Consider the following 25,543-nt stretch of genomic DNA (forward strand, 5'->3'; position numbering starts at 1 on the left):
TATTACAAATGCTAATTTGGTACCAACAACCTATGATTAAAAAAACAATGAAGCACCTCAAGCACACGAATTAAGGCATCATCTTAAAATACACTCTTTTCTTCACAAGCTAGAAAACCCTTGTACATGCATCTGGGGCTTTTTTGCTCTGATGGTCTCAAAACTGTATTGAAAGATGTAAGTCTTTAAACGAGAAAATCGAATGCATTTGGGGCATGAATGAAAGCTAAAGGCACCGCAGCACTTCTGGAGAGAACCACAGATGAAACTGCAATCTCAGTTAAATGTTTGCTATCAGTAAACACGTGCTGCAGGCAAACTCGTGGATTACTGGGATTTCTATCGAGTCACTCGAGTACCATTACCTAACATTCAGAATTTGGAAGAGAACGTTGCTACTTTAAATAAGCTTTCAGTCCATAACGTACTTAAGCATTGTACATTGTACCTCAACAATGCTTCTGAGGCGAGGAACTCAGTTTTAGCAACACTATTTCACCTTTACAGTCCTTGCTTGATCTCAGTTTTAAAGCACAGGAAACCAAAGCTCGCAGGATTGGTTCATTCATGTTTAAATGCTCATCAGCAGCAAAGCTGGAAATAGAAGCCTTAGTGCAAGATCCCTTCTCATGTGCTTGAACGACCAAGAGTACTCTCTCAAAACTACACTAAAATAAACAAACAAAAAAACCCATTCTCTTGCAAACATGCTAGACAAGAGAAGGAAGATCATGTCGTCCAGAGCCATGTGCTAAACCAAAGGACCTCCATCCTTTCTGTCTTGTCACGTATCAGTCTAGAACACAGAAACCCTTAGAACAGAGACACACATCTTACCTTGGTCAAGGAGTACACATGGTAAAGAAAAAAAATGATAAAAAAGTTACCAGAAAGGGAAAGAACCCAGAAGTCTTCCACTCTCATCCAGGTCAGCATTTTCTTCTTACAATGCATCTTTGCCAGATCTTGCTTTTATTTTTGCAAATTAACTTTAAGCATTAAATAACTCCCTACATCAATAGTATTCTTAATAGATACAAAAGTCACTATTTGGTGCTAGTTAAGCCCTCTGTAGGTACCTTTGGCAAACAAGAACATTTCCTGTATCAATAAAAATGGTTGCAACCTCTAAAAACCCAGTGAGATGTCAAACCAGAACGTGTAGCGCTAGATTCCGGTGTGAGGAGAAGCTGAATGCTAGGTCAGAAAGCACCAAGCCAGGAAGTTTAAATACACACAAATTAAAACAAACAAACCAACCTTGCAAATCGCAGCCATATCAGATTGATCATGCTTTCCAATTGATAAAGTCAAGATATTTACATCACTTGGCCCAACTCACGATACCATGTCTCAGCCATACCAACTTCACTGCTGACCACTGCATTTACACTGAGAACTGCTCATCCCGATTTTTTTGCTCCTTTCTGTTCACAATACTGCAAAAGGTGATGAGATTACAAAGATGACAGTTGTACGTGAAAAAGACACAATATTGTGGGAAAAAAACACAATACTGAGCCAAGTACAAAATCAGAAGCACTCTTTCAAAAGCCTGCCTTACTTTCAACTGTACTTTTTCTAGTAGTTTTTCAGTCCTCGGTACTTCCAGTTTCAGAGAGGTTTGAGTTCTTTTTCCTTCTGAATGCCTCCTGTTGCATTTGAAATAGGGAGACCTACCTCCCTGGGACAGGATGAAGAGATGGCTGGGGCTTGTTAAGCATTCAGTGCCTTCTAGAGATGAGGTCACTTTCTGCCACTGTTATCAGCTGCTGACTAGCAGTCTACCAGAGCAAATGACATACAGAATATAGTGTCAGAAACCACATTATTCTGTGCGTACCCTGAAACAACACTGATTTTTCTATGTACAGTTGAGCCAAAAGAGAGAAGAGTGCTTTAGACAGACCACCAAGTGGCATCCAAACTAAGACACAGGTTTCAACAAACAATGGAGAGGCAGGCAAATCTTCAATTGGATCTCCCGTAACTAGACGAAGTATTATTCCACCTCAGATTAGAATAAAGTACCAAGATCAAAATCGTCTCAAAAGCTTAACTCCCATGGATCTATTGTTGCAGGAAACAAAGGATTCACATTTGATTTGAGTAAAAGTTCAACTTTTTTTAATTTTTTTTTTAAACCACCACTTTGACTGTTCTCCTTGCAAAGAGATTATCTCCATCAGAGAACGAAGGTAGGTCAAGATAAAGTACAAGGCAGTGATAGTAAGCAAAATTACACAGATGAACTGATTTTAATGCCAGGAACTTGTACAGATCTCAGCATCTGGAGAGGTGTCATCATCTGGGAATGGATGAGAGTCAGAATCTATCTGGGACTCCGTGGAACAAGACTACAAACCAAACACTAGCCATAAAACTCCTCTGAAAAAGAAAGAAACTATGTCAGTGCAAATCTAACAGACATTTTGTGTAAGACATCCCGACTTTAAGATGCCATTTCACAGTTCAAGTCTCCATATCCTTTCAACAAATCTAGATCTGAACAACCTTCCGTTAGCAGTTACACCCTGAGATGCAGCAGCAAACGCATCACATTTTCCTCAGTTACAGCTGAGGTTCTAGAGTCTGGTCCAGCTGCCAGCTGCAAGTATTTACCTTTCTTCCCATTTATTCTCTATCTAAACCTAACACTATCATCATCTCGATTTGAGAAAGAGGCAAAGACGTAATAAAGCCACATATTTGTATATATTTCCCCCTTTGAAATTGTTTTTTTGTTCATATGAAGGCATAAACAACTCCAAAGAATCATCCCCGAGCCATCTTCAGCACTCACAAAAAGCTGCTTTTAAAGCTGCCTAGTTCTCTTCCACCTGATCCTATAAACACTGCTGGCAATTTTTCCCCCTGTGCCTCTAACATATTTTCACTTAGCACCAGTTTGATGTATAAGATCTGACAGCCAGGCAGTTATAGGCCACCTGCATCACTGTCGCCATGACAACAGTGAAAGACAATCCATGATCCCATGCCCTGGTCACACGTTTCAATACAGCTTATCTGTCCAAAGCCACTGAGTCTAATGGAAGAGAGTAATTACAATCTTCCACTCATTGTCAAAATTCTCATCATATAATGCTCTTCAAAATTATTTTATTCCTCTCACATGGCTGCTTTGCAAAAAAAAAAAAAAAAAGGAAAAAAACAAACACCATCATGAAAGAAACCCTAAGTGGGTTTGGGAGGGAGCAAGGGGTGGAGGAAAAGGAGGAGAGAAAAGAGAGGCTGTGACTGATACAAAAATGTAGCAGTGTGAGCAAACTGTCTCCTTGCAGCGTTTGAAGGACTAATCAGAAGAAGGGGAATGTACCAACCACTAAGAGGGATAAATGAAATTTCTGTTCACAGAGCATCACTTAAGACCCTTTCGGCTTTGCGCTGAAGGTGAAGAGAGGATATCAGCTGCCCTCTGTTCCCCCTCCCCTTCCTGGAAAACTTCCTATCAAAATGAAGGAGCCCCTTACCACACCAAGCAGCAGCAACAGCTCTGCTGAGCAGCATGGCTCTTCAGATGAGTGTCACTATTAACAGGACCGGGAGCCCTGTGCCAGGGACAGCTGAGTAGCAGCTCCTCCTCTCCACTTCACCCTTTGACAAAGCTCTGGCATCCACACGTTCTCATTTTCCAAGTGAGATGCAGGGAATAGCTTCACACAATCACATCCCTTCCTGTCACCAGCCCTTAAAGATCACCGTGTGTTTTCCATTTCCGGTGGAAAATGACAAAATGTTATTCCTTCATCCATGACCACATCCACAATTAGGATGAACTGATCAAACACTCTGCCCCCCAGCACATGGGGTCAGAGGAAAACAAGATTCAGTCTGCAATTGCAGAAGGGAGACTTGACTTCCTTGCCCAGCAGGGACATGAGCTGCCACGTTACGGACGGCGGTACTACCAGGACAAAGGCCAGCAGCACCTATTTTGAACACAGCAAACCATCAGACAGCAACATGCCCTGGACGCTCATCCCGAAGTGGATATGAATACGATACCTTCTGGCACAGAGGCACTCTTCACAGTGCAGTGACGGAGCACTGGCACAGGCTGCCCAGAGAGGTGGTGGGGTCTCCTTGTCTGGAGACTTTTAAAGACTTGCCTGGACGCCTGCCTGTGCAACCTGGGCTAGGGAGCTTGGACTGGATGATCTCCAGATCATCGATCTCCAGATGAGGTCTCTTCCAGCTCCCAACTTGCTAGGCATGCAATACTTCTTGGGTTAGTGAAATAGCATAAACCAGAAACAGGCAGAAAGATACAGCAATTCATGAGAAGGTTTCCTCCACTGGTGCCCAAACCACACTAGTAAATAAAACCGTCAGATGACTGCCTATTTTAGTGCCATATTTTTAGCCAGATGCTTTAGGCCCCAGTGCTGGCAGCAGGTCCTGAATGCCTCATTCACAGCACTCCTCGTGCTTGCCATGCACTGTTAGGAGTGATCAGCTGACAGACAGTAACTCCACTGTGTGCTCAGGCTCCCAAGTCCTCACTCTCAGCTCCCAAGCCACAAGGTAAATAAAAAGTCAGTCTTTTTCAGTCTGTACTTACAAGAACACAAATAGGCCTGAGGACCCTCAGCGCTCTTGTAGTCCAAGCATGCCTCTGGATACTTGTATTACCTCCCATATTCGTGACTAAATTACCTTAAGGAGGAACGATGCTGCGATTTAGCACCCATCTTTTTAACACATCATCTAACAAAATGTTACACCCAAGGCATGCAAAAATATTTTTATGCTTCAGTAGAGCCTAATCTGAACCCTGTGCCCAGACATGACCATCCCAAGGCTTAGCACAGCCAACGCTGCCCATGCCAACCTCAGGGTTGCTTTGCTAAGGGCAGTGGGCACAGTCTGGCAGCAGGCTCAGCCACACCACACATCCCACAGAGGACGGACCGTGCAACCTCCGCTAGCAACAAGCAGCCAAGGCCCCGCTTTCACCCCCACGCTTCTGAGACAGAGGGACAGACTTCTGCTGGTGTAAAAGAGGCACCCCCGCAGGCTTGCACCCGCAGTGGCTCTGGGCTGGGGCTGCTATCGGCAGTGCCCCCTACCCCTTCCTTCTGGCACTGGTTCAGCACCATCTCAAAGGGAAGGGTGCCACCTACAGCACTGCGAATAACGCTTCCTTCAATACCATGGCTTGTCTTGGGCATCCCCCAACGAAGAATTAAGCAAGGCCAGCTACCTGGAATGGAAGCTGGGCGATTCTTCCATGACTAAGAGGTAGGCAACGTCCTCAGACAGTTTTTTACTCCACCATACAGAGGAACAGTCTCTCAAATAGATTCCTTTCTTTATCCCCTTGAAGTCCTACTGTTGCCGTGTATTTTCCCCTTATCTTTGCATGTCGGTACTATCAAAAAACACAGCATCAGCTCAAAAAACAGTAGTTAGATGGACTGGCAAACATGCTTTACTTCAGAACCTCTTCAAAGGATATTTGGACCCTGCCTCTCAAGCTTATGGCCCAGATTCCTTTTTCTCCCTTCCGTGGGAAGGATCAATGCAAGTAGCATATTTTCATTCCTGTAGGAGCCATGAACCCATGCTCTTCTGGAGTTCCTCTGTGTGACATCTGACCTCTGAAGGGGCACTAGAAGTGAGGTGCCACTTCCTTGTTTTAATCTCACTAAAGCCCTATTAATTCATACAAGAGATGCATAACCAATAGGTAGAGCCTGAAAACCAATTCTCTCCTATAGAAGCATGCCAGCTCTATCCATCACTGCTTATCTGAGATAAATGTCCCTGTGCAGAATATACAACAGGCACGCTGTCCAGCAGGAAGACAAAAGTTGAATTCATCTGACAGAACCCACCTGCCACTGTTAAAGAAATGGCCAGTAAATGAAGAAGTTCCCATAGCCACTACAAAAATTGACCTAACAATCCAGAAGCCACAAGGAGAGTTTAGCTAAATATAAGGACTAGGATCTCCTCTTTACTTCACGCTCCAGCTTTCATTATACAAGTGTTTTTCTAATTATTACCTATTTGCAATGAAATGCAAGCTCTGGTCACAGTTATGAACTAGAGTCAGAAAAAAAAATATCAGAATTAATGAGCTTTTTAATACCTTGAAAGGATAGGCTGTTTCATTCATAATAACCTGAGTGTTTTCCCTACACAGGGTGAGTTGAGCAGGGCCAAGCCAAGGGCCACACCAGCATGCTCTGCTGAATTTTGATGTAGTCAGAAAGCACCTCGTCTAGCAAATCTAGTTGGTCTGAAAACCAAGGATACCACGAGGAGAAACACATTGTTGAAGCACCAGGCAGTACATCTCCATTCTGATAGGCCTGAGCCTGGGGACAGGCTAAAAAGGTGCTGTCATCTCTGAGCACTACTGGTCTGGAGCAAGACATCATACTGTGACCAGACCAGGGAAAGGTCACAAACCCTACCTCTACATAAATCTCGTCACCTGGGTGCTCTGGAGCTCTGCTGTAGTCCAGCTACCAGCAGGGGCAGCAGCTAGAAAGCTCTGCTTCCTGTCCTCAGCTTCCCTGTCCTCCGCTTACCCACCTACTGGGCCTCCATATGGTGACGTGGCTTCTGCTGCCCAAGGCTCGCTCACATCTGCAGCTGCCACAAGGACCTAATTCCTTGTCAAGTGCAGCACAGGGGGAAGGGAGGACAGTGGGACACGCTGCTCTGGCTGGGATCTCGTGCACGCACGTCGCAGACACGGCCCTCGCTGAAGATTTTACACTGCAGCTTACTGGCAAGGGACCAGCTGGACAGGACGGAGCAAGAAGGAAGCCTGGTGGCCTGGCAGCAGCAACTCAGTGCAAAAACATGAGGGCAGAAAAACAAATGCCTGATAGCAGAGCTCTTGGCTCTCCTCATGCACTGCTGAGGCGTTTGGCCTATTAATACTCTTCCTCTTATGCCTGTGGCTAATAGACTTTAAACAAACCACTACGACCCAGTGACTCCACAAGAGCAAAATCCTATCAGTTACAGTGGGGCAATAAATGGGTCAGAAAATCTTACGTAATGCCTCAAAGAAATATACATAAAGCCAGATAGATAATATTTATTTATGCACAAAGACCACTGGGAATCAAAATGTGATGAACACAGTAAGCTGGAGAAAAAAAGCAGAAATGTGAATCACCCTCAAAAGCGAGGGGAACTGTGAGAGAAACACCAAAGCCAGTGACCCAAGAGACCCACATCTGTCTATCATGCACTTCCTCATCTACCATGCATCTGTTTCATAAGTACAGGCATCTTCTGCAGATAGCTCAAAGCACCAGTGCTGGAGCTGACAGCATGTTGAAGAGCAGAGATCTGGTGCTTGATACCTTGTCACCAAGTGAGGTGTTTTCAGATGAACCAAGTGCAGATGTAACCAGACATTTAGAGCAGTGACTGATCCTCTATTAACAAGCCACGGTACTCACCAACAGCAAGTCACATACGTGTTCACCTGGATGATCACGTTCAACTGGACGTGTCAGTTAGACACCTCCAGCTTCATTGTCAGTGCACGTGTTAATAAGTAATTATCTGTGTTTTTGTTCTGGTATTTATCTATCAGCTGCCCACATAAATTAGTTTAATTTATTCAGATTCATTTCCATACAGACGCAGCATCCTGTGCTCATAACCACACTTGTCTGGGAGGCTTTACACCAGCCCACCAACACCAACCTTAACTTGTGTTCTCTGAGACCTGTCATTTAAACAAGGAAAAAACACCCCTAAGTTAACCTGTCCTGCAGATACCTTCATATTTTGAACCCTACACAAAACCATGGATGGCATGGGCTAGCCAGCTTGATGCAGCACGTAGAACCAAGGCTTTACAGCAGCTGGGACTCATCCCACCAACCCTTTCCTAGCTCGTTACACCAGAAACATGTTCTTCTCACACCTCTGACCTCCTGCTGAATCCAAGACACTCAGCTACTTCAGTGAGACCTTTTGTAATAAGGCATCATTTGTAGAGCAACTAATAAATGAAGACTTATAGGAGTGAAATTCCCTTTTAATCCTTCTTTCTCAAATGTGTAAGAAGGACGGCTTCATCAATTGCAAGAGACAAAATGTGACATTAAGCTACTGTTGTGGAGATCTTGTACTTAGTATACAGTTTGGTGAGCTTGCAGCTTTAAATCAATGTTCAATCTTTCCACAGAAATAAAGAAATCCCCTAAGAGGTCCTCACCTTCCTGAAAGGCAAGGTACAGCATTCCTTCCCTCACATTATTTCCCTGTCTTTCTAAAGGGAATATCAGACCAATCCTAAAGAACATGCACAGCAGAGAAGGATTAATGAAAACTTTTCTAAGGTACAACAACTAACAAATCCGACCGATGAAAACAGGCACTATTTCACAATCAAAATTTCTCAGCAGTGACCATTCCTGTACATCAACAAGTAAACTAATATTAGTTGTAAAGAAAGCCACAAATCACAATCAACCGTGTCTTTTGAAGTGAAGCCTGACTAAAGGGAAACACCTACAACATGAACCTGGATGCCTTTGCTAATGAGTAATGAGAGGTATTAAATTACAGGCTGCCGAAGACACCTCCCCTGGAAAAGCCCAGCTTCTACCCAAGGTGAAGACTTATGCAATAGGCTACTAACTATGGAGAAACCAACAAAACCTTCTCTGTAAATCAGCACTACTTCAGACTCTTCTAGAAATATACCTTGTGGTTTTATTCTCACTCAGCAAGCCACGATTTGTAAAGCTACGAACCTAAATGTTCATAAATAAATCTACTTGTCTAATTTCTCTTTCCACCCTGACTTAATGAACAGTTAGGCACTATCAATGGAGGAGCCATTTCTTTCCTCTTCTCCTTCCCCCTCCACAACAGACTGTCCTTTCAGCAAATTTTCATATTTCTCATTAGCATTTCTTACATTAAATACTAATCCTGCCTACAGGTGTGAAAGTACCAAATCTCATCTGACTGGAATGTATTCTGCCAGCCCACACAACCTGTTCCAGGTCTTTGCTGGACCAGTCCTCAGACCAGATTAGCTGGGAGTTATGGTGTGTACCAGTATCAGGAGTAAATCCTATGTTTAACTGAACTTTCAAACTTCAGAAGTGTTTTCTAGCAAATAGAGCAGCAATTTTTCCCCAGGGACAGGGGACAACTTTCTTCCCCACTACTGTCTCTCACTTTTAGCTACTAAATAAAGAGGTATATTAAAATTATGTAACTAGAGCATAGATTATTCTCTTCTCCATACCTGAAGGGGAAAAGAATCTAGTCCAAACATCACAGAAAGGCAAGATTTCAGAATCAACTGCTAATACCAGTCAGATTTGGGCCACAGGAGGACCACGAGTCTTCCAGACATCATTAAATACAGAAATTTGTCAGACCATTTCTACCCCTTACACGTATGCTTCTATTCCTACAAAAGAACCAGTGGTGACTCATTTTTCCAGACTTCATTTTATGCAGAAGATTGGTGCAAGTCTGCAAAGAAACAGAACAGATCTATCTGTCTACATCCTCACACAAGCGTAACCGGAGAAAGGAGATCAAGCCACACAAATGTTTCTACACTCATCTGTTGCATGTCATCATTTTCCCATTTTCCCACAGTCCAATTTTAGAAATTCTATATTTAGTCCCACCAGCTTTTGAACTTTTTCCGTGGTTAGAGAGGAAAGGGTGGGCACAGCTGAGATTTGCTATTTTTTCCCCTAATCATGAAATCTGGAGTGAAGAAAAAAAAAAGCATTCAAAGACATTGTATTGTTTCACACTTAACTTCTCACTGCAAAGAGCAAAACAGAGAAACGTTATCTCTTCCACGTGTATTTACAAATAAGAAGCAGTCATGGTACTCCAGCAATCTTCAGCTAAGCACTTTCCAATATGGCCCAGGGGATTAGATCTAGCAAACCACCCTGAAATGATTCCCAAAACGCGAAGGTCAGTTTTGTCCACAGAAAACAGCATTTGCAACATTTGCTAGATTATCTCTCCAGAGTGCAAAACTGGCAACAGCAGCAATTATGTTTTCATTAGATAAACACAGACTTACATTAGCAATTTTTGCAAAACTGCATCTCGTGCTATATACTATTACATAACCTTTTAAACTAACTGCTCGTTTCAGTCACTGCTGTTAAATGCAGCCTCAGACCACGTGTTTCATCTTTGTCTCCACACAACTCCATGCGGTGCAATGAATATTGATAAGCCCAAAACAAATCACGCTTCTTACTCACATCGATCAGGGTTGCATCCCAGGTGAGCAAAGTAGTTCCCAAACATGACCACAAACTCCTCGTACCAGAAATGACTGGGAAAGGTTAAGCCTTGTCGCTTCTCACTGATTTCTACAGCAGCAAGAACTATACAAATAGAAGAGCAAGACTTCTGCCACACTATTTCTTTCCTTTATCCCCACAAATATGCATTTCCTCGAGGAATTCTACTACCAAACACACTCCTATCTCCCACCCATATCCATCTAAGGAAAGCTCTCAGAATAAGGTCTCCAGCAGCAGATTTCAGACTCGCTGGTGAAGAAAACGTCTCGATCTCCATTCATTTTATTGTAACATACAGCTAAATAGAGACAATAATAATGGGGAGATTAGATAAAAAGATGCATTCCAACAAAACAGGCCAACAGATGCTGAACAGTAGTTGACCGACGCAACTTGGAACCTTGACCTCACCCTTATCAGCACTTGAAACTTTCCCGATTACATTCGATTTTTTCCTCTTTCAACATCTGGTTTTCATGTTCTTACCACTTTAGGCACCAAACTAAGGCTCTGGAGATGATATCAGCATTTCACAACCCTCAAAGCCATCTGCTAATTAACTCAAACGAAGCAGGGTGAAATGAAATCTGGGGCTTTGTTCCTGAATTTAAGCGCAAATACTTCTTTTGTCACGATGTCTGAAACTGTAGTTTATTCTGCAGGAGAAAAATATCAAGCGCTTTTCAGAAACTTCCACTGAAGCAACACCACCTTTCCAATGTCTGCTACAGTAGCAGACCAGCAGTTTACAATTCAGATTGACACTTCTGTGTTTTACTTAAACAATGCATCTTTCTTCATTGCTTTTCATTCACGAAACAACAAACATTCTGAAATTGCAGCTGGCAAGAAAAAAAGACATTGTGATAGCTCACAAAACACAGTTACCTTAGCTAAATAAAAGTAACCAACTGACCCCCGGAACAGTGCATTCATTGAGTCTGCCCGAAAGACCACCAGGAGCACCTTCACCTCACGTCCGAGCACGTACAAAGCCCATCTGACCCAGAGGCTGGAATCCAAAAAACACCATTTACCCCTACAATTTCATGCTAAAGGAAAAGGGACGGTGAGGGCCAGGTCTCAGTGCCTTTAGTTAGGACAACAAAGTCTCAGTAAGGCCTCCCTGAATTGTTTCATCACAGAACAAAACATTTTCTTCTGCAGAAGTTATGTATTTGTGTTGCATTACATCTGAATCACGCTATTAAACTCCTCGACCCTTCCCTTACTCTTATATCAGAGTCGCATTAAAAAACCCCCAAAGGTAGATGCTTGAGCTGATGAGTACAGCAAAGGGAACACGGACAGGTAGGTATCAGATATTGTGGGTAAATGACTCACGATGGACATTACAAAATGGTAGAGGCTCTAAACCCCATCCTGTTCCCACTCAGTTTGAAGACAGAATGCCTGATATAAATCAAAGTCATTTAAATTGCTGATTTTAATCAGGATTGAACGTACCAGGAAGGAAGCCCTGATCTGAATAAATTAGTCTTTTGGCGTTTTTGTTTTTATAATAATTTTTCTAGGGGATGGTCAATACTCACTGGTTGGAAACTACTAAAACATGGAACTTGACAGTTCTACATGAAAAAGTGCATTAGGGCAAGACACTATGCATCTCACAACCTTGATTTAAAATGTCCTCTTGCACTTCTAATTCCTTCTAAGTAGGTGCCCTGCATGAAAATCCAGACAGAAAGGGTACGGGAGGGGTAGCGATGCTGTTGTACTGTTTCTTCACCGTTGCAGGGACTGTACTACTTGAAGTAAGAAATGAGCCCTTCAGACAGCTCTGTAGGGAACAACAGAGAGGAGTTAACTTTAACCTTCCTATCTCTGTAGGCTTGCAAGGAACAGATAGATTTTTTCCTTTCTCTGGTCTAATCTATTTTACTAAGAGTGACAGTGGTTCTTCCATTTTGCTGTCCACTGAACAGCTGACTCTAAATTACCAGCACTTGGACATTTACTTTGATTTAGCAAATTACATTTTAACACCTGGAGCAACTCTCAGCTTGATGATCAGCAACATCATCTTATTATTTTACAAAATAATAATGAGACAACAAATTTAAGCCATTATTCCCAAGTCTATAAAGTTCCACATTACAAACCCTCTTAGGCTCTACACAAAGCAAGGCAATTCACAGCCTCAGTGCCCTTAGCATGAAGGTGGAACTGGAAAGCCTTCTTACCTTGTGCTGCTGGTAGTACGAAGGTGGCAGGTTAATGCTCCTTCTCCCAGCCCCAAAACCACACAGCTGGTGTTGCTATGCCTCAGGCCCCCATAGGCAGCCGAGATCTAGGCTGCTCTGCAGAATTCAGCCAGGCCAGAACTCAGACAGAAGTTAAAGTACTTAACCACCCCTCCAGCCCTTCAGGCAATGCTTTAACGAAGCAGTTTCTTTGGACTTGCTCTCACAGCAAGAAGGAGCTGAATGATGTGATGAATGACAAACTCTCTGGAATCCATATTAAAGTTGGTTAGGGAACAAAAAGAAAAAACAAAAAACACATCCCCTCAGGTGCTCTGGCTCATGTTTATCAACCATTGTAGGACAAAATCACTTTATAGAAGTGGGCTTTGTCTCCTTTATTGAATAATCAAGATTCGATCCTCTTCCAGCAGGATGTCCGGTCCCAGAGAGTAGGCAGAAAATGTCCATTACCTTGAGAAATAACAGCCAAAAGAATAAAGCCTCCTGTTTTTTCACATTACGGTCCCCGTCCGTGGCACACCATGCTGAATTAGTCCTCCACAGTCGATGGCCACTTGCTATAGAAAGTCCAGGGCTGACATTTCTTGGTTGTCTTAAAGAAGACCAGCAGCCTTCACTACTGTGTGGTTCAGCACTTCTAACATCACATCAAACAAAAATAGCTTCACGAAACACTGCTGAAAAGAGATCACTTCCTCCATTCCCATGCATTCTGCTCAATGAGATGCCTAAATCACAACTCAGTACTAACAAAAACACCGGTCTACCTCACAGAGAATTAGGCCAGAAAAGAATAAAGCCAACACTAGGGATAACTTCAATATAAACTAGTTCCGAAATTTCCACCTCCCAACATGCAACGGAGCCAGCGTTAAGCTAAATTCACATGGCAGTAATAGGAGGCACACCAAACTGAAGTAATCAGGAACAACCCTGTAGCATAACCAGTAAGAGTTGTGCTGCTTTTTTTTGTTGTTGTTGTTGGTTTTCCCCCACTACTTCCTTCGGAGGAATTTAACTTAGCTGTGCCAGGATGAAAGGCCTTTGCAGAAAAATGATTTTGGAGGAAATTAAGACTTTTTCCGATCACATAATTTTCTTGAAGTGTCACAGCACTCCAATTCTTCAAACTTCCACCTTCCAAACGGAAATTAAAAAGATGCTCCCAGTTGTCAAAACACACATTTACCATAAATAAACCCATTAGTCACTGCAAGGTTCTCCCTCAATTAATTATACTGTCTTACGAGCAATTTTAGCGTGAGGCTACTAAACTGAATGCCTCTTCTCCGGTCCTTAAAAAATAAATGCAGCTCTGCAGATGTGGGATTTCTCCCCCCTTGCAGGACTCAAATCAGGAAGTGAAATAGGTGTTCTAGCTTGTGTTTATAAATACTTAATCCTCTTTCTTGCAGCCAGAGCCTAGTCCACATGCCTCAACAACTACTTGCATCTATTCTTCCCTAAATCTGCAAGAATACCTCACATTTGCCATGTGGCTTTTAATACCCACACGGCTAGGTCTGAACAGCTTACGACTTGTGGATCTTTAGTTATCAGGGAAGTAGTGGGGGGTTTCCCCAGGAAAGACTTTCCCAGTTAGCTTTCTAAACTGCCTTTCTAAGCTGCCATTCACAGTGCTGCATGATCCCGGGAGCAGACTGTATGTTAGAAAGGACAGCCCTGGGTTTCTAGGTTCTAAACTAAAAACTACACTTATGGCTATTTGGAAAACATGGCCAGCAATTGTTGATAAGGATCAAGAAAAAAAGAGTTACAAATACATTCACCTGTATAAATACTCAAATAGAAGCAATTAACCTGTATTATCTTCGGTTCATTTCGCCAAAAAACAATTTATTATGAGAATCAACATCAGTCTTCATGCAAGTATTGGCTTCTGCCTGTCAGCAGTAACTTTCCAAGACATCCCCAATATTTGTTCCCAACATTATCACAATGCTCATGCTTCTCTAATCCTGTCTAGACAGAACATCACCATGGATATCTTTTATTTCTTTTCTCACAAGCTTTGTGTCTCAAAGATGAACTAAACGAAGTTAATACGACCCTCTTAACACTCCATTATACAAACAATCCCTTCACATCAGCAAGGAAGAGTAAGAGAATGATTTATACTGATATTTACAAAACAACAAAAGGAATAGAAGCAATATATAAAAACACAGCTGTCAATAACTAAAGAGGAAAATAAGCCTGCTATTACTTACTATTACCAAAATATAAGAGACCCTATATTCAGTTTTACAGTACAGGGGAAAGAAACGCATCTCTCTGGCAGCCTTGTGAATCCCACATCCTAGCTAAGAAATACAATGTGTTTGCCCATGCTTTTGCAAGACTAAGCATCTATAACTTTCTTTGCCTTAATCTCAATGCCAAATTCAAATGTCTGGTGATGAAGGCAAACCAAGTTTACCTAAGCTGAGTAGAGAGACTTCTTGGACAGGTAAACACGTTGTGCTGAAAGTATGTCGTTCTGCCACCCTCACCAATGAGGAAAAGTAGCTCTACGACTTAAGGTCCCTCCCTTCCCAAAATGTCATTATTGTGTGCAGTAATTAGTAATGGTGTCAGCTCAGTACTATGGCTCAAATATGAAGTACTGCAGATAGGACTCAGCTCTGCCATCTACTCAAATGCTAATAAATTTTTTTGTTTGTTTGTTTTCCAATTTAGAGAAATTGGGAAAAGACTACAATCCACCCTTTTGTATTAAGATTTGTATGGTGCAAAGTGCTCTCTAAAGAGCTTTTGAGATATTCTTATGGGAAAACATACAGTTCCTTTGTCTGAGGCAGTAATGGTCATGCGTGTGCAGGTCCAAGTAGGTCTGACAAAGCACGGTATTAATTTTCAAGCTCACCTGTTCAACAGTATGCATCTAACTTAACCAACCCAAGGACCTGAAATGCTAACCACCTGTCCCATGCTCTACAGCACAGACAGGATAGCTCAGCCAACAAAAGGATATAATACTATCTGAGGTTTATTGCACTGTCAAACACATATATCATCCTGAAAGCCCTCGCTGTTCGATAGTATAGTTTGACCTGAGGGGGAGAAGCTCATTCCCTCCCCTCCAAAACTAGGAGAGGCCAGCATCCAAGGAAAGCTCTTAGAGCTGTTGAGTTAAATAAGGCCTGCGGTGCACTGCTCACCATTTCTCTCTAGATCCATCAGAAAGCAGGAATACAGGCAGCCACTAAACCATTGCATTGTGTGCAAGCGCTTTCCACTCATCCCACTGGCCTGAGAAACTTGCATTGTCTTCTGCCTCCCACCGCAATCAAGTCTGTAAACTGGTTTACAACAGCAGTGAGTGGATATATTGAAAGGGGTGGGAGGGGAGTATTGAAACGTAGCTTGTTTTAGCAAAACACCACATCACTTAACCAACTAGAGAAGTGTGCCAATAGAAGCTGGACAGAATGGACTTAAAACACACACATGAGAGGTCACTTGGACAACAGCTTTCCTGTGAACTGCTGCAATCTGTAGGCAGCCCGAACTACACATGCAACAGGTAGCTACAGAAACAAGCCTGCTGCCTGCAGGTTTACATCTGCTGAACAGCTCTGTCAAACAAATTCATTACGTGCACCACCGGAAAGCTTTTAGAATTCCTCAGATCAGAGCAAAACACACAACAACAAAAAAACACCCATATCATCACCTCATTTAACAACCATGAAGTAATCACACAGCACAGTGCATTGCGGGGCCTTTATGGCTCTAAGGCCCACTCTCTCAGGTCTCTGCATTCCTGGTGCAGCTGGCGGTGCAGCCCCTAGTAGTGCCCCAGTTGGGGCATCAGGCTCCAGGTCAGCGTAGGTGAAACCTTCCACAGACCTTAGCAAGAAACAACCCAGCACACGGGAAGCACGCCACTTTGCACAGGTAACAGAGTACTTAATTCCTCCCTCCTTTCTGTTCCCGCTGCTGCTAGAGAGACTGCAAATGGTAGAACACGATGATGATGCGCAACACAAATGTATAAAAATATACCCCACCTATGAGAACACAGCACGCTTCTGCTGAATGTTATCCTCAGATGAAGTGAATAAACCACTCGTGGCGATTTCCCCCCAAGTTTCCAACTATGAAAAACTGGCTTTCAAAATATGATACAAGCAACTGGGAAGTGGATTCATCCATTGGATATACACACATTTGACATAGTCATCTGCACTCAGGACACCAATCCATCTCCACTGAGACAACCGTAAGACAACTGCACTTGACATTCTACATTTTTAAGCAGAAACAAGCAGCTTTGCTTAAAGACAACAAAACAACAGTGTAACCTGCAGCCAATTAAACCAAAGGCAAAAGTAAGTAGATCCCACCTCACGTGAATTACTGCAGAAATTCTGACATTATGTATCTGAATATAAATAGCATACGAATTCTGCCTAGTAAAAAACATATATTTGATATCACACTGCTACAGTTGCAATAAAACTGATTACAGTTGTATAAAACTGCAAGCATTTAGCTTCCTCCCTTCACAACAGGAAAGATGTATTCAATCTTAAAACACGTAAAGACTGCACTAAAAAAAAAAAAGCATCTCTAAAATGACATATTTCATATCAGTTTGTTTACACTAGCTTTCTAGCATATCAAAATCACCGTATTTCACTTTTTGGCCTCAAGTTATCTCCCTGCCTTTATAAACGCCTAAGTTGGTAAATGAAGAGCTCAGAAAAGCTCCTCTACTTTAAAAAAAAAAAAAGTCAATGAATTAGAAACAGTCTAGAAATGGGGGAAAAAAAACAACCCCAGAGCTGTTGCTGGCGATGACAAGCACGCCTCACTCCTGCCTTTTCCTTTGTGAGAAAGCTAGCTAGCCCTGCTCTTCACACAGCTTTATGGTGTACGTTCATTATGTGCTCACTACCCACAAAACATGTCACAGATCTGGGAGGTAAATAATTTTGAAACCAGAAACAAGCGTCTTCTCAAGTAACCACTACTGGAACTTGACATTTGAAACACACAGCACCAGAAATATCATTATCCCCAGTGCTGCTGTCCACCTGTTGTGATTCCATTGAGAAAAGCATCTCTGAGAAAGGAGGAAAAGAAACATAATGCAAAAAACAACTAAACAAAAACATCCCACTGAATCACCCAGCCATAACTTGCAATAAAACCAAATCATCTAAAAATTACAGCGTCATGAAAAAACTACTCAGAGAATTATGACCTACCCCATCTTTAGCAGAGAAGTTGTCCTCAACTGGCTGCTTTCAGCTGGAGGCTGACCAGAGGTAAGGCAGAGCATGGGGGCATTGTTTATAGGCAGCAAATAGCTAAACTGCCTCACCTGGCTCACACTAAGGCAGCAACATATGAGAAGACCAGAGAGACGTTAACTAGCCACATTTCCAGACATTCCAGTACCTGCTTAATAAAATTCCCACAGTATAAGCAGCGTGTCACGCAAATACAGCTAGTTCACTTGGATAAACAACTTTGAAGATAGGGAAACCTGTGTGTTCTTAGCGTTGGTTTAAAGCAGCAGGAAATGTAGTAGTAAAAAGGAAGCGAGGGACAAATTTGCCACTGCCAAGGAATCGCTTTCTCATGGCAGAGGATATTTTGACACAAAATGAAAGAACAAAACAGTCCGTTTCATGTATTCAAACATCTACAACTACTGTAAAGTCAGTGCGTGCCAGCTTCCTGTAGCCCCTTCTCTGGCTGTACTTGGACTGCCAGATGCTTTACCACAGCCACGGGTGAGGGGAAGGGAGAGCTGAAATCAGTTTTGTTTTTGCTATGCTGCATTCACTAACCTCCATTATCACTACTCACTGAAGGCAACAAAACTGTTACTGAGAAAGGTAGAGGTGAAAATATGAAGGTAGAAAGCTTTTAAGAATGAAACAAAGGAGAGAAAACAATATGTATTTTTTTTCTGTCTTGCATTAGGTAGAAATGTATATTCAAATGTGTTAGAGAAACCTAGGCAGTTCCTCTGGATGAGAAAACATTCAGCCAAATTCTCTAAGATGAATTTTCAAAACTGCAGCAATCCAGCCTTGAAATAATCTTCTGGCCCACGAACTTGGTAGCACAGATTATTTATGTCGTCACAGTGAGGAAAAAAGATAGGATCTATGGATTATTTGGAACCATTACTTCATACCCAGCCACGGACTACAAGCCACAGTGTTTCAGCCAACCAAAAGCCCAAACAACGCGGCTCTCATCCACCTACAAAAGTCCACCATCAAAAGTATGAGTCCACCGAAGTCCTCAAAGATACATTACCTGCTTGAATGAGAACCAGAACTATGTGTAAGGAAAAGAGACGCTGCCTGCCAAAAGCATGATTAAAAATTGGTTATTTAATGCCTGTAACAGTTTTCCTTACGCTGCCTCACTTATGCACTGGAATGCAACCCAGAGAAATCAGAACAGCCACCAGCCTCAGAGACAAAAATGAACAGCAGCAAAAATCACAGCTGAAATAGAACAATCCTTTCAGCAGCCCAAAGACAACGACTGCCAGCTAAGATATATTTTAAAGTCGTTTTCTCAAATACTAGAGCATCTGTAACCACAGTATTCTGCATAAACAGAAGTGGCAGGAAATGCTGCAATTTCTCTCTTGGCTAAGTGCTGCTCTATCCTCCTTAATACAAGGAAACATCATAAATGATTAAAAAACTCCAATACCTTCCATAACTCTTCCAATCTCTCATCTGCCATAACCAACTCCCTTCCTCCCTTAGATTAAACACAATGAAGAGGTGCCAAAATATCACTGCGGAGTAGCTACGAGCCAAAGGAAAGAGAAAGGAAGCTGAAAGTATAGAAAATGGATGCGTATCAGGGGTTCTTATCTGGTTAGTTCATCCCCTTCCGCCATCAGAACCGATCACTGGTCACCCTCCACCCTTACAAACCCTTGCAGCATAAATCCTTTCGCTTTAACTTTTAGGCATGTGTACTGGCTTAGAGAAACACACATATATGGTCATACTGGCTGCTTGTTGTGATAACATGCAGGGGAAGAGTAAGGCTGGGGACCAGCTCTACTCCTTATCTAGGTACGCAACAGCCAAGGGCCTTCTGAGCAGGCCTGAGATTTTCTGAAGTGGCTTAAAAATGACGCAGGAAACCTACATCCTTGTCGCAGTATTCACTGTATCGAAGAGGCAGAGCCCAAGAGCCCACACCTCCAACCAGTTAGAAACCAACTCCTCCAAGCTGCTACGGCTGAGAAGCAATTGTACAACTGTACACAGCTCCGTTTGAAAACCTCGTAAACAGTGGCCTCGATGAAACAAAAAAAGATGGGAAGGAAAACATGAGAGCTGTTGGTCTTTCTGTTTATTAGCTTAGTTATTCCAAAAGCCATCAGTTCAAACGTCCTTCCCACTCCCTGCGTGCTGTGGTTGTGCAGAACTGACAACAAGCAAAAAGCAACATGAGCCCGTGAGATCCCAGGCTGGAAAACTGATTACAGGTCCCTAACTCCAGCCTGAGACTGAACCTCACATTTCAATTCACCCAAGTGAACACTCCAAGGACTCCTGTCAGCAGTTCCCGGCTGTCAGACCTGTCCTCAAACCCCTGCTAATCCAAGCACATCTCTCACATGAATTATACATACTGGAGTAATATGCAACCGAATGGCACATCCATGCGAGTGGTTAAGTGAAAATGAACTCTGACCCCTTCGCTGCTTCTCACAGTGTTTTCCCTTGCCTGTATTAAGGGGCAGGATCACGTGCCCCTTCCCAGGGGTTACTGAGCCCTGACAAGAAGGGCGTGCAAGCAGGTAGACGCGTTTTAACCAACGACCCACGTGTTTGTCCTGGGATAAGGGCAAAGTTTCACAGCAGGATTAAGGTGTTGTTAAGACTGTGCTGCCCAAACAAACCATGGACCTGATCCAGCTGAAAACCATCCCTGAATGAAAGGGAAAAAAAAAATCGTTTCCATCCTCCCTACCTGCTCAGTGAACCTGGTGACCCGGGGAGCTCCACGTGCAAAGGGGGCCAGCCAGAAAACACTGCCCCGACCCTATATGAGACCTCCCTGGTGGCTGTGCTGATTTACGCCACCTCAAGCTACTTGTGCAAACGTTAAGCTTTAGGTCAAGCAATCACAAACACATAAATACAATCGATTGTCCCAACACAATTGTGGGTTAATGTTTTTGGCTCTGCTCGCAGAACAGTTTTGGACGAGTTCCAGCTGAAGCCTTTCCTCCTGAGCTTTGCAAGGCCTCAGACTTCGGGGCAGGACTTAGCACCCTGCTGCTTGGCCAAGCTGAAGGTACATCCCACTGTGAGTGTTGTCAAAGCACAACTTTCCCTGCTCCAGATATGGCTCATTCCGACTCAACCCACTATCTCTTAAAGAGACACGGTTGCATTCAAAGCACATGAAGGTCGCTAGGGGCTGGCAGGGCTTGCAGTGAGGAGTCTCTCCATTCCTTTCCGTTTGCTAAGCTGAAACCTATTGTGCTGATGAGCTGCAAAAGGAGGTCAGCACAGAAACTCCACATCCTAACAGACAAGAATCACACAGGAGCGCCAAGTGTGAGTTGCTATGAAAAGGAGAACTGAAATGGGTGGCTGTGGAAAGACACAGAGATCCACCCTTAGAGGAAGAGCAAAATAAAAAGGGTTACAGGATGACTCCTTCTGTGAGGCATACGAGTGGAGTGTTGTTGGCCCAGGATTTAACTCCGGTGTCATCCCAGTTCTGTGTTCACCACTGACCTTACCTCCGTGCAAACAAGCTCGGGCACTGCTCATTAGCTACAGCGATGCTTAATTCCACTTAGTCATCAGGCACGAGTAAGGGCCGCAGCATTTAACCTCTTTTTTTTTCATCTTTTTGCAACGTCAGAGACACAGACGTTTCCCAGAGTGTAACTGATGAACCCCTGAGCACCTGTGTGGAAGCTGCATAGCAACACAGCGCAGGAACCGTGCGCAGGTATATGAAAACACACACAGGTACCCAACAAATACAGCAAATGTGAGCTGTAAGAAACCACCCACGTGGCCAATAGCACAGCTCGACGTTCAGTTTCATCACTAAGGCCAATGGAGAAGTTGGATTTCACTGGGAATACCCTCTTCAACAAAAAAGGAAGCAACAAAAGGGGTAACCGCTTTCCCGGGGTGGAACATCTGCCAACAAGGAGCAGATACAGCCACATTTCTGTACCTCTGAACACATCACTCCATTCCCAAACAGTCCAAGCTGAAGGCACCGGTCTGCCCTTCTCCCTTCCCATAGGTAGGAGGGATGTGACCATTCACTTCCACAAGGCAGAGCAATAGTCCAGGGTGGGTAAAAGAGCACCGCTGGAAAATACCGCGTTTGCCAGCTGTGTTTGCTCCAACTTGAAGCCAACTCAGGGCATAGTGTGCCCTGGCAGGGGAACAGAAAGGATGAGCTAATAGGTCAGTCAACTTCCGTCGCTAATTTCTGTGATCTGAATAACATTTTATAGTGTTTCAAAATCATTTTTCTAAGAGCTGACTTTAGGGTTAGAAACAGTCAGTGCAACAGTGGCTATCAAGCCCACCACGACGCGAAATAAGAAAAGTTTTGAAGAGCCTTTAAAACAGGGAAAAAGTATCTCCAGCCCCTTTAAAAGTTGTGGCAGAACTCAGATGCACACATAACGTGCATCAGAAGGTCAGCGTGGTAATTACCAGAGCAGCGTCTCACAGGACAAAAAAAATATGTCGTGATTGCACAGAGGAGCAGAGATGGGGACAGGACACAGGCAGTTTAATTTGGCAGTATATACATTATTGTATACCAAACCTCTATTGCTTGGATTATATATGTACAGCAGGTTTATATGCATAAACCTAGGGAGAGAGCACTGCCCTCTGGATACCCTCTCCTCCTGATGGAAGTGAATGGCACTCAGCAGCCCTCCCTGCCCAGGAAGTGATTAAAGCCCAACACACAGGCTGGTGTTTGGTGAAGGCAAAAGAAAATAAGGAAGGTTCAAACTGGCTTGGTAAAGAAAAATCCCAACGCAGTCACATTATGAAACTTCTTTGCAAACTTCTGATAGCCAGACATTAGGAACTTTCTGGTTTGGTTTTCTCCTTGTTTTTGGTTTCAAAGAAAACGTCTTTCAATTGCTTTGAAAGGAGCAGCCTCATGGGTTTTAAGTATAACTTTCAGGTGCTAGTGAACGTTCCCTAACGCTCTCAGATGAGACAGAAGTCAAAACTAACATCGGACAAGTGAAGCAAAGCAGATTAACATTTTTCTACGACATTCTCAGAGCGGCTGCTGGAAACGGGTCCGGTTTCATTAAGAATTACAATTTCTCTTCTCAAACGTGCAAGGTGTGTGCACGTCACGTACCCACACACGGCGCTCCGCCGCCACGCAACCACCGTACCCCTGTGCGAGCTATCGCAACGCGGGGCTGCTCTCACCGCCTCGAGCTACCTTTCCCACGCGAAGCAAACGCACACAGACAGCCGCACCCGCGTCGCCCCGTCGGTCCCCGCCACTTTAAACACGCCAGCCCCCACAGACACGGGGGAAAGCGGCCGGGCTCCCGGGAAGAGGCCGAGGGGCGGCGGGGGGCAGCGCGGAGCTTTTGTCCGCAGCCGGCGGAGCCACTCCCCCCCGCCCCCCCCCCCCCAGCGTCGGAGCGGGCAGACAAAGCGGGGCCGCGGGGAGGGACGGGGGGGAAGGAAGGTGCCGCCGGGGCGCCGGGAGCGGAGCACGGCGAGGCCCGGGATGGGCGAGAGAGGGTCGAGCGGGAGGGACGTGCGGCGCTCGGAAGCCGCGCCACCGCCTCCCTTTATCTCCTCCTCTTTCTCCTCCTCCTCCTCGCCCTCCTCCCCCCCGCCGCCCATTGTGCGCCCAGCAGACAGTGAGCGGCCGCCCGCCCCCGGGCAGCACGGCACGGCACGGCACGGGGACACGTCGGGACGCACACGGCCAAAGGACCACGGCCACCACCGCTTTCCACACGGCCGCCACCGGCGGCCCCGCTCCCCCCGCGCCGCCTCTTATTATTCATCATCGGTGCAGCCTGGGAGTGGGAAACTCCGCTTCCTACTCGCAGCCACGCTCCGACCGGCTCAGCCTCCGCCCCCTGTCCCCCTCCCCCTCCCCCCCCGCTCCTCGCCGAGCTCCTTAAAACCCGAGGAAACTTTAGGCAGCGCCCGAGCGCCGGCTGCCGCTCGCCCCGTCCCCAAGCACGCACCCGGCCCCCGGCAGCGCGGTCCCTCCCCCCTCCCCGAGTAAAAAAGTTTGTCCTCCCGCCGCGCCGCGACCCCCGAGCGGCCCTTACCATGATCAGCGTGTGGTTGCGCTGCTCGGCCGCGGCGGGCTCGGCATCCTGCGGCTGCTTGCTCGGCGGGGGCTGCTTGCCGCCCGCGCCCGTCTTCTTGGCCCGCTGCTCCAGCGTCCTCTGGTAGAGGCTCACGGTGTCCCTGCGCTCCAGCTCCAGCTGCTCCGCCTGCGCCTGCTGGTAGCGGCTCTCGCAGCTGACATGGTGCCGCCGGCAGCCCTCGATGCGCTGCCGCAGCCGCTCCACCACCGTGCTGTGCTTGGGGACGCCGCCGCCGCTGGCCCCGGCGAGCCCTCCGCCGATGCCGGCGTTGATGCAGACGCTGCTGCCGTTGGCGGCCGGGGCCGCGAAATCCCCCATGCCCGGCCCCGCGCGCGCCGCTCCGCAGGAACTCGGCGCGGGGTCCCGCTCACAGCCCCGCGGGGCGGGGGGGGGCACCGGCATGTAGCGGGGAAGCGGCGGTCCCCGGCGAGCGCTGCTCCTCGCCCCCAGCCAATCCCCCTCGAGGAGCTCCAAAACATGAAGGAGGAGAAGAGCAGAGCGCGGCGGGCGGGGAGCGGAGGGGGGGGGGGGGGGAGTGAGGGGAGGGTGAAGGGGGGCGGCGAGCGGGGAAGGTGCCGGGGGTGACCGCCGGGAAGCGGAGCAACAACTGAGCGGCGGCGGCGGCGGCGGCCAACTCCGTGGCTCAGCGCGGCTCCTCTCCTCCCGCCGCTCCTCCGCGATCCGTCGCGCCCAGAGCGGCTCCGCGGGGCCGGCGGAGGTCGCTCCCGGAGCTCGCACTCCCCATGGGTGAGGGGAACGCGCTCCCCTCCGCACGCACACACGCGCGCACGCGGGGACACCGCACGCACACGCGGGGACTCCGCCGCACGCGCCCACGCTCGCACGCGCCGTGCACACGCCGCACACTCACTCGCGCGCCCCGGCACCCGGGGGCGGGCACGGCCGCTCGCTCATTGTACGTTCCTCCTAGAAAAAAGTTTGGGCGCCCGCACCGAGCCGCGCTCGCAAAGTACTCGCGCTGCCGGGCTGCATGGCAACGGGAAGCCGGCGGCACTCCTCGACCCGCGGCCGGCCCGCACATGCACGAGCCGGGGCCGCGCCGGGGACAGCGGAGCCGCCGAAGCCCGTGCGGAGCGCCGCTCTCACGCAGCCGGGCGCCGCGCTCCGCCGCCGCCGCCACAATGATCGAGGGCCCTCCTCCTCCTTCTCCTCCTCCTCCTCCTTCTCCTCCTCCTCCTCCCCTCCGTGCCAGCGGAGTGATACGGGGAGGCAGCGCTCGGCGCACGGCGCGGCTCCCCGGGCCGGGAGGCAGACCCGGGGACAAGGTGCAAAACCCGGCGCGGACGCGAGCCCAGCAGGAGCGGACGCGGCCAGGTCCCCCGGCTCTGCGCGGCCCCCCCCCCCCCCCAGCCATGCCCGGAGCGGCCCGACTTCAGCGTTCGGTGTCGGGCTGACCCGTCCCCGGACGGCAGCGCTCCGCGCACGCACGGCTCTCCCGTGCGAAGCGATAGCTGGTGTTTCCCAGCTCCTCGTTTCACGGGGACGCGTGAAGCTGAGCCCCGTCTGACGGGGACACCCCTCTTGTGGAGATAGGAAGAAACGGGGAACTCACGCACCGGGGAGCGGGGGCTGAACTACGCCGGCCCCGTGTGTGAGGCGTGGGCACGTTGGCACGGGGCACG

General features: G+C 46.4%; 1 protein-coding gene across 1 annotated transcript in view; it reads right to left on the bottom strand.

The window, feature by feature from the left end:
* MAML3 (mastermind like transcriptional coactivator 3) overlaps positions 1 to 24,233 on the bottom strand; it is a 413,710-nt gene extending 389,477 nt beyond the window's left edge. The window contains exon 1 of the mRNA XM_065736329.1: positions 23,859 to 24,233. Coding sequence (XP_065592401.1) covers positions 23,859 to 24,218 — 360 coding nt within the window. The 5' untranslated portion in view covers positions 24,219 to 24,233. The remainder of the gene's footprint in view (positions 1 to 23,858) is intronic.
* Between the last annotated feature and the right edge of the window lie 1,310 nt (positions 24,234 to 25,543).

Source organism: Cyrtonyx montezumae, unplaced genomic scaffold (genome assembly GCF_038088225.1).
Source record: "Cyrtonyx montezumae isolate F1298 unplaced genomic scaffold, pur_monq_1.0 scaffold_2, whole genome shotgun sequence".
Taxonomy (NCBI): Eukaryota; Metazoa; Chordata; class Aves; order Galliformes; family Odontophoridae; genus Cyrtonyx; species Cyrtonyx montezumae.